The sequence below is a fragment of the Montipora capricornis genome, chromosome 2 (assembly GCF_036669925.1).
Source record: "Montipora capricornis isolate CH-2021 chromosome 2, ASM3666992v2, whole genome shotgun sequence".
NCBI classification, from domain to species: Eukaryota; Metazoa; Cnidaria; class Anthozoa; order Scleractinia; family Acroporidae; genus Montipora; species Montipora capricornis.
In genome coordinates this window covers 41,633,150-41,643,149 of record NC_090884.1, presented here as the reverse complement: position 1 = coordinate 41,643,149, position 10,000 = coordinate 41,633,150, and the positions used below count along the sequence as shown (strand labels likewise).

At 40.0% G+C, this 10,000-nt stretch overlaps 1 protein-coding gene and 1 pseudogene across 2 annotated transcripts in view; one reads left to right on the top strand and one right to left on the bottom strand.

Annotated features, from left to right (window-relative positions):
* The window catches only part of LOC138022082 (uncharacterized), an 88,828-nt gene that overhangs the window by 52,055 nt on the left and 26,773 nt on the right, over positions 1-10,000 (top strand). For both annotated transcript variants that reach the window (XM_068869114.1, XM_068869105.1), the window contains exons 15-19: positions 4,398-4,478; positions 4,935-4,999; positions 5,501-5,540; positions 7,274-7,321; positions 9,394-9,507. In XM_068869114.1, the coding sequence (XP_068725215.1) occupies positions 4,398-4,478; positions 4,935-4,999; positions 5,501-5,540; positions 7,274-7,321; positions 9,394-9,507 (348 nt within the window). The remainder of the gene's footprint in view (positions 1-4,397; positions 4,479-4,934; positions 5,000-5,500; positions 5,541-7,273; positions 7,322-9,393; positions 9,508-10,000) is intronic.
* LOC138022137 (proline-rich transmembrane protein 4-like) overlaps positions 1-10,000 on the bottom strand; it is a 45,186-nt pseudogene that overhangs the window by 30,440 nt on the left and 4,746 nt on the right.

Here is a 10,000-nt window from a genome sequence, read left to right as displayed (position 1 = left end):
CCCCGGTCAGCGGGGAATCATTCATTGTTAAATCCCCCGCTACCATAACCTTTGTAACTTGTCAAGGCCTCAGTGTTTCAATTTTGGCTGATTTATGCAACAAACACAATCAAATACTTAATCAAGTAGATTCTAGATTGAAGGACTCATCATTTATGCAATTTTCACTCCAAGCGTCCGCTGTCTAGAAGGAAATTGCGTTGTTGCTGTGCCTTGAATAATTATCAAAACGTGGACTGCTATCCTTTTGGACAGAAGCTGTTAGTATTACAACTCACAAAAAGGCACGTATGATATGCACAGCAAAAAACAATCAAAGTTAACAATGTTCAAATAAAAACAAGACACATCGTTGCGTCTACGTGGGATGCTGCTGTTTGTGTAAAATGTGAAGGTTGTTTGCAAATGTCACTGATCCCTGAAGCCAACAGAGGGTCACGAGGGACGTGGTAAAAGCGTTAAGAAAGGTTAAGTGTGATGACAATACAACATTTCCTTTGGGACTTCGAGCGAATCTATCTTATTTGTATCTTATTTGCATGTGCTCATATGCAATAAAAGCAATTTTGGCTACATTTATGAACAGTTTGAACCGGAAATGAAAGCAAGAGGTGTAATATTCTTGCGTTCTTCAACTTTCTATCGCTTTTGATCAACAAAATCGATTTCAAAGGAGGCTTAAGTTGCTAGCTCTTAGAGCAGACGACGATCATTTGAAGGGTACTTTTTTTTGCGAATTCAGTCCGAGAACGCAGTAATTCGAAGAAGGGAAGTAGTGTGTGTGTTGGGAAGTCCGTGTGAGCTCTTCCGATTACCTTTCGCGTGAAAATGAAGAGACGTCCATGTTGTATCTCCGACATGGCAATATCAAGCAAAGAGCTTCGTGACAGGCACGTGGCTAATTATCAAATCTGATTATGGTACAAACGATACTCACACGAATTTTAGACGTGGTCTGCCAGGGCATCCGACGTAAATAGAAAAAGAATATCAACAAGCATATGCACCGTAAAAGCCTTAGAGCAGACATTCTTTCGCTAAAATTGACTTCAGATAACGACATGTTCACGAGGTTATCCAGATAACCTCTGTGGCCGATCTTTGTTTGAATAGTGCGATGTATTCTTCAAATTCTTCTTTTGAAGAGGTAGTTCTGAGAAGCCTAACTTCCGGTGCAATATGATAGGATAGGATAATTTATTTTAGATCAAGTATACGGGGAGTGGTTTCCCATTCTCCCGAGCCAGAGGCTCATGTTATAAGTGTTTGACAAGTGTAATTAAAAAAAAAATAGAAAAAAAAATAATGATTATTATTATTATTACTATTATTATTATTATTATTATTATTATTATTATTATTATAAACCCACTGATAAATATCTTAACAAATATGGGCTTATGCAAGGAGACCAACGAGGCGCTAAAGAGGGATGCGCTGGCACTGTTGACAACTTATTAATTGATTGGATAGTGTGCCAAGACAGCCAGCGTGGAAAGAGAAATGTAAGCATGGCATGGGTAGATGTAAGAAAAGCTTACGATCACCGATATCACCGATGGCTGATAGATTTTTTCTCACTACACAAATTCCCACTCTGGCTCTGCAAGACGATTCAAAAGCTAACAATGAGTTGGACTGACCAAGATCTCAGCAAGAACCGAGCAAGGCTATGAAACATCAGAAGTGATTATGTTCAAAAGAGGTCTTCCCCAGGGAGACGCACTCTGTCCAAGACTGTCCACCCTCTGTATTAACCCGATGTTATGGATGCTGAGTGCGACGGAAGGCTACAGAATCTCTAAGCCAATTGGGCAGAAGATCACACACTTGCTTTACATTGATGATCTCAAGTTTTATGCTGCATCGGAAGGGAAATTGAGAAGAGTGGCAAAGCCGAAATTAAAGTCTTGCGTGAAGGATGTTGGATTGCATTGGAACGAACACAAGTGTTCAGTGGTACATTTGAAGAAGGGTAACTTAAAATGGGACTCAGAAACTCACGTTATCTGCGTAGGAGAAGAGGAATTTGTAGATTGCCTCAAGCAGGGATCACATTACAAGTTCCTTGGAATCATGGAGAACATCAAGCAGGATGACACCTGAGTTCTAGAGATTGCATATATACAAAGATTATCATTGATTTGGTCTAGCCGCAGGTCTGATTACACAGGAGCACCCAACGAGAATATAGTTCAACACCACTTAAACATAGCATCTCATCTGTTCGGATTTCCTACCTGAAAGTCTAGTGATCCGAAATTTACAGGGATCAAAACTTACCTTTCCGAAAATTTCAGCCAGAAAAGAAGCTCCCGAAAATTCTTGGTGACCTTTTTAGGGTAAAAATCCGTTAAAAATGGGCAATTATACCATTTTTTGGATGTTCGAAAACCCTAGTACATGCAGGCAAGCAAGAAATTTTACAACAACAAATGTTCCGAAAATGCTAGATCTCAAATCGTCTTCCGAACAGATATTTTCCGAAAATTGACGTTGGTGCCCCTGATTAAAGATGGTTGCGACAATTCAGTTTGCACTGCCTGTGCTTACCTATTTAATGACAACCCATTGTTGGCCGATTATGGAATAACAAAGGCTAGTCAGAGAATCAAGAAAGGTGACTTCGGAGAATGGTGGTAAGCACCCGCTAGGATCAACAGCTATGATGTACCTACCAAGAAAAGCTAGGAGGACGGGGACTCAAGAGTATAGAGCGGGAGGGCGAAGATTAAGGCTGCAGTGAGATTATACATGAAAGAAAATCAGACACCATGGAATTAGTACGAAGATTCGAGGAAAAAGGAGAGAAGGCAGGACGACGATCGCTGGTCACGGTAAAAGATGCCAAGAAGTATGCACTAGACGGCTGGGATATAGATTACACCTTGAGTACCCGCAACCAGTCATCACAGATATAAAGACGAACACAGATGTTCCAATTAAGAAGATAGGAAAGCAGTTGAAGGGCGCAGGGGTACAGAAGGATTTAGAAGAGATGGAGATGAGAGCAATGGCAGGGACGGCTGCTGACCCAGAGATGAGACGACGAAGAGGTTGGCGAAGAGTGCTCCGCTTGAATGACTGATTGGAAGACAGCGCCAATACATATCATTGCCGGGGTGAATGAGCTGTATCAGCAAATGCTACCAACGAAGATCTACTATAAGAGCAAAACAAGGCTTGAGACGGGACAGAACGTCCTGTGTCGGATGTGTGGCAAAGTTCCAAAAACCCAGGCACATGTTGCCACGTGCACTTCCGGGGTGCAGTAAACCTGCCCAATCAAAGTACCTTGTACGTCATAATGCGGCACTTAAGATTCTCTTATCTTCCATTGGTATCTGTTGTTATGACAAAAGCATCTTGTGTTGGGATAATTTTTACTATATATGATACCATGGCGTTGCCGTTTCATGAAGCAGTGTTTTAGAGTCTTTCCTTCTAATGAGACAGTCTCTTGAAATCGAATCACATTTAAAGACAAAATTTAGGGTGTTTTAAGATAGTTCTCCTCTTGCAGTGGTTATCTATTTCGTCACAATATTGAGCGCATTTTGTTACGCAAAGCAATAATTATTCTTTCACATGGTACCACAACTTCGCTTGTAAGCTTAAGTCTTGTAAGCTTAAGTCAATCCTCTAAATAATACAATTTCTTAAAAAGTTTGAAACTAGTTTGAGCCACCTTACACTTGCAGAGAAAAGGAAAAAGGAACAAAACTTCAACAACGCACGTGAAAACTATTGCTTTGCTCATTATATGCTACTATTTGGTGCATGGTGTTTTGGTCGACCTCGACGTCTTAGGTCTTATCAGTGTTCCCCAGTACCAGTACCGTAGGGAACTTAATCAACGACGACTCACACAAATAGAATCCAGCAGCCTGGCCGGGTTTAAAAAGCAAAACACATGGCTCTGAAGTCGGACTTGCTCGTTCGTTTTGCAGTTTAGTTTCGGTTCTCTTAAAAATTAAAAAAAGAGCCAAATATTTGGATATCTGGAGGACGTTAGCACCCGACGAAAAGTTGTGTAACAATCTTCTCCTCAAACCTCCATACCGTTCATACCAATTTAATCTAGTTCCTGATTAATATAATAATAGGGAAATGATATCATATGTTCTCTCAGCTATCGTCATCGTTGTCGCTCACCCTCTCTCAGCACAGTTTGCATCGTCGTGAGTGGTGTGAGGAGATGGTTCTCAACACATGGGTAGGGTTGAAGTAAATGTTGTCAGAATACGAATGGCGCAATGAACCACAGCCTGGGTTTTCTTTAATTAAGTGATTATCTCAGTTTGTTTTGGCGCACTCTGAATAGATGTGTAACATTACTTTGAACTCCAGTGCGGGTTTTTCATTTTACATTGGAAAGAACTTTTTGTTTTCTTTAGAACAGAAACGCTCATGCCCTTTTGTGGTCAGACTATATTAAAGCCAGACAACACGACAGTAAAAACGTGTTTTTCAAAGAGGTTAGTCTTTCTCAACTTTAGTAGTCCCTCGTTAAGGTTCTTCAAAGAGCTTGCATATTGGGAATGCCCTATAATTATGGTTCTAGATTGGGAAGAAATTTCCGATGAGTTTTTTTATGTTTAGAAATTATTTTTTCTTCGTTGTCTCTCTTTTTTCCCTAGCTCTCTCGCCCTCGTAGCTCCTTAACATACATTAATTTGTGGCTGTTGGGATATAAGTGGTCGATTTTTAAAATATCTAGGCCCGCTTTACCTAAATCAAATTATCGCTGTGAAGAGGACAAATCATTCAATGTGGGGAATCGCCATGTTCTTTTGGGAAGGCGACGAACACATGTGACGCTCGTGTTGCCCCATGCCCTTCAAGAGGGGAAGATAATCGTCCTTACGTCCTTGTTTATCTCTGACTTGTTAATTCAATTAGGAAAACAAAGAGCGTTATTTTTTTCTCGTTAGCAACAGATGAAATCCCTTTTAAGGGAAGGTATACCGGGACCTTGCAGAAGTGAAGTGTGGAAAAGGTATGGTGCTATCTCGTTTTGCCAGGACAGCCTCTCCTCTGCAGTGGGCAAAGGTGTGGTATTTTGATACTCCAAGTTCAATGTACGCCCTTCGTCGCTGTGTACCTGCTCGTTGGCGCAGGCATTGAGTGGGCTTTTCTTACGTAACCTTGATCATTGTTGTCCATTTTTAATTATTCGTTGATGTGGTTTCCATTGCTTCGGTGGAAAGTGGAAAACACTTTATCTTCCCCGGCATTTATCGAGGGATTCCTGCTTGTTTTTTAGTGGTTGTCGTCTTACTATTTAGTCCATATTGCTGTCGCCATTTGCCATTTTAATTATAGTTATTACATGAAGCCCTCATTCTTAATTTGTAGCACGACTCTTGTAAGGTTGCATTGTAACTGTTGTGTGAATGAGTATAAAATAAATTGTTACAGTTGTCTAGACGTTGAAGATTCGAGTCATAATCAGTCCGTACTATAATATTATGACATACACAAACACTTAATGTTTCAGTGCAATGGCCCAGAGGGTGGAGCGTCTCCGAAGAGAAAAGGTGAAACGCAATGTAATGCGCCGATCAACTCGAAACTTCATCATCTCCCCCCCCCCCCCCCCTCCCCTCGTCCCGGGCTAACCCCGGGCATTTGAACTTTTGAAGATTGCATCGTTCAAATTCCCGCCCCCTCGGGCTAAAATGGTGTTCAAATGCCCTACCCTAACGTCGGATTTGTCCGTGAAACCCTACTAAAGAACAATCGTCGTCGGCTCCTGTCGTCTTTAATAAAGTTTGTGTATAAACATGCCAACACGTGTTTCGTGACCCTTATATGATGATGCCGTTTTTGCCAGACTTGAGTTACTACAAAAAACACAACTTTAACATTGAAACTATTAAGATGACTTGAAATTTAATTGATTAATGTCAGAGAAAAGATCATGACAGACCTGCTCTGACTTCCCTGTGTGTCTTTGCGGTTGCGACGCTGTAATATGTGCCGTCAAAGTTTTGCTCTTACGAGTGAGTCTTTAAGTGATTTCCCTCCTCTGTATGATATGACAGGAGGCGTTTTGTAAGTGTTTTTCAGCATTGGCTAATTGTGTGTTAAACTCCATTCTTGCATCAAATATTTAAGATATTTTACTGCTGCATAGATGATAAGTTGTGACAAAGCGGGTATTATTCTCTATTCTTTTTGGTTTCTTTTCTTAATACCCATTGCCTTCCGGAAAAATTTCCTTCAGACAATGTGCCATCTATTAGATTTTTAGGATAGCCGCTTAACTCTTTCATCTCTCCCAAAAACGTGTTTTTAGCTGTTAGCGACTTCGGTGGCGGAAAAAAAATCATTTGAAACCTGACACTTCCGGCTCAATTTTCCCCACCACACCCAGGCAAAGGTCAAATTCCCCACCCCCGGGAAGGCCTTACCCGTCAAATTCCCCACTCCCCTGGGCACAGAACATAGTCAAATGTCCGGGGTTTGCCCGGAGAGGGGATATTGAAGTTTCGATTTGATCAGCGCCTTATTAGTATTACCTAACTAGTGGACTAATGCAAGTGCTGCATTTTGATTGTCTACGCTACTAGAGGACTATTAGTAATAGTCCTCGAGTAGTGAAAAGCGTGATGCTTTCTTTCGTTTTATTCCCAAATAAATATATTTTCACCTTTCATTTGCTAACTTTATCATTGCCTTTTCTGTCCGACTAGTTGGGTGGCCCTCAAGGGCCACGGGTCAACAGCCCATTCGGATTCGCCTCATGGGCTATTGACCCGTAGCCCTTGCGGGCTACGGGTGTAATTGTTAATTTTACAACAATTGCTTGTAATCTCGCAATCTGACTGGCTAATGTGCTGTTGTCGATAAGAGACTGCTCATTTTGGGAAATAAACCAATCATATTGCGAAAAGTTATAGACAACGGCGCTTGCTCTTTCTTTGTGTCATGACTTTGGTCACGCTCTCAAACAAACACTTTCTTTGGCGTTGAATATTGTGGTAAGTGGTTCGGCGTCGTCTGTACTCCTTATTACAATGGTCAAAATTTGTTGTGGACTCACTAGGTCACAAGACGCAACACTTTGACCACTGTGATGACGAATATCGTTGTCGATAAGTGTACAGACAACACTGAACCACTTTCGATTTGTTAAATTTAACTTGCAATGGACGCCTTCATAAAATAGCAGTTTGCTGTAAAAAGATTTTGTTTTGTTTTATTTTTTGTTCTTTACTCTCTCATCTTCCTACTGAGATTTTGTTCCTTTTCTCCCTTTACCGACCAGGGAAAGGATTATTACCAAAAGCTGGTTTATCAAGTTGAAAGACGCAAGGTAACAAGTGTTTCGTCATTCTTGGAACAGCAACCAACGTGATTTAAGGTCCTGTGAGTTGAAGTTCTTGGCAATTATTATTGTGTTCCTTAATCTTCAAACGCAAGTTTCCTCGCTGGTGTGCTGCGTTCGATGGTGGACAAGAACCCAATAAGAAAGATTGCTATTTGAGATCCTAAGCGATTTGTTTTCTAACTTCGTTCTTTTTTACACAAAAAATATCGTCTAGAATGTTTTGTGGACCCGGAATTTTGGAATAAATCGCGGCCTCTGTATCAGAGCTTAGACATTAAGTCACGTTTAAAAGACCACTGGCTCAGTACAATGCCTAAATTTTTGATAAACGAGATAACAGCTGCTTCGTTCAGAGCTAATCATCAGTCTGTGCTTGTCAAAGAAATGTCCCTTTGGGAACATTTAGGGCCCTACGATGACTAAACAATGGTCAATTAAAATATTGGTGCGCGAAAAAAAAAACTGAGGTGCGAAGAAGGTAACAGTGAGACACCACCAATTAGGCTGGACTCCTCAATTGACGTTTTTTCACCTGATGTCACAGCAGCCATGTTAGTGCACAGAAAAATAGAGAAAAAGTCTTTTGGGAATTTGACTCTATTACGTTGCAAAGCATGAGCCATAACTGACCTCTTTATCTTGTACATTTTGTACGCATAACTCATGAAAAACAAGGAAAATTCCCTTGAGAACATCACGTGGTCTGAAATGGGAAAACAAAACGTACAAGGTAAAGAGGTCTACATTCTTTCTTTTTTATAAGAATTCATTTTAAAAGAATATCAAGGCTGAAATTTGAGAAATTTTGAGAATATTTTAAGAATAAAGCCGAGGCTGAGATTTTGAAAAGGATAGATATAATTTTGTGTTTAAACATCTGTAAATACAATACAATGTTATGTTTTTAACTTAACCGTGTAAAATTATCCTTTCTCTGAACGGCGAAACTAGCCAACAAAACGAAAACACCTGCACTAGCTATAGCGATGCGATGGAACACGTGTAACGTGATACAGATCTAGATACCAAACACTTGTAATTGATACCCCAATAAATTCTAAAACGGAAATGTCATAAGCTATAATTTAAGAATAATACAAGAATATTTTCAGCCTAAAATCGGCAGAAAAAAAAGAATATTCAGCCTGGGCCGGAAAAACAAAATTCTTATAAAAAGAAAAGAGTGTAGTGCACCAACATGGCTGTCTCGTAACGTGACTGACAACCATCTATAAAAGCTAGTTCGTTATGCAAAAGTAGCGAAAAAAAGATTTACCTTATATCTCAATAAAACAAATTAACATTCCAGGAAATTACCGCAATGCTTACAAAAGCGCTTGAAGATATTTTTTAAGATTGACTTTTTAGAGGAGTGTTCGACGGTTTCTTTCTAGGATAGAATAAAAGTTTTAACACTTTTCTTAAAGCCCGAGGTTACCGAAGCCATCTTTTTGCTGTATCAAATAAAGGATTTCAGCCGCTCCCTTTTATTTTCTCATCTTTTTATTACGAGATTTCAAAATTTGGCACTGTGAGCAAAATAGCCTCGAACTTGTCGAGGCATTACCATTGTGGGCGGTGACAAAGGAAAGTTTTTGTTTACCAATTGCAAAGCCTGGAGTGAAGTTATCTTTGCGAGCCCTGTTACTCTGTCTCGCAATGTTTTGGCGACATTGTGGCGGGACAAGTTGCGCGAAACATTTCACATTGTAAAATACCCAGCGACGACCAAAATCGTTGCGAGACATGTTACACGAAAAGTGGAACTTAATTCTACTTTCGGCAACGGCTCTTGCAACCTGTCTCGCAGCGATTTTGGCCGTTGCACGGTATGTTACACAGAAATGTTTCGTGCAACTTGTCCCGCTATAATGTCGACAAAGCATTGCGAGACGAGTTGCACGAAACATTTCACAGTTTAACAGCGCCTTTGGGTGTTAAATGTCAGCACGTTGTGCAGACAGTGAGAAAATGATACGATTGTCAAGAACCCATTAGGTATTTATGATATTTATATTCTGATCGTTAGTGTTTTCTGCTTCCACTCTCCTTCATAGAGTCTTTCGAGTCTCTCTGGATATCAACTGACTGTGTCAGACAACCAGATCAAGTGTGATCTTCTCCGTACCATGCCGAATAATGAAAGATTCCGGTCTCTAGACTCGGAGGGGGTATGCTCTTAATGTCGTTTGTTTGTTTTTTTTCTTGCTTCTTACGTAATCATGCCTTTGGCAGTCATATTCATACAGTGCAAGATGGCACGTACTTGTCAGTGTGAAGAATGCTTAACAGAAACGCATTTTAATTAAAGCTTTTTTGAGTCACAGATACAGGGATACTGTTTTTTGAACCTTTTAACATTTTTGTCATTTAACTCGAAAGTTTTTCATAAACCTACTCGCCAACTTTTTTTCTGAATTGCAGGAGGATTTAAAGCCACATTAAGTTTCTTGTGCATGTCAAGATTTTTAATAGTTGAGCAAAGGTACTTATTTGTTATGAAAAATAAGGCAGATATTGTCTTTATCCCACAATGAAATCCACCATCACGCCGAGCTTTTCAGCTCGATCTCAATTGAACTCTGCAACTGTTTTCTCAAAATAAATTCCAAAAATTTAAGCCCGATTTTCAACATTCCTCTTTCCTTTTTTGTTCTGTTCTTA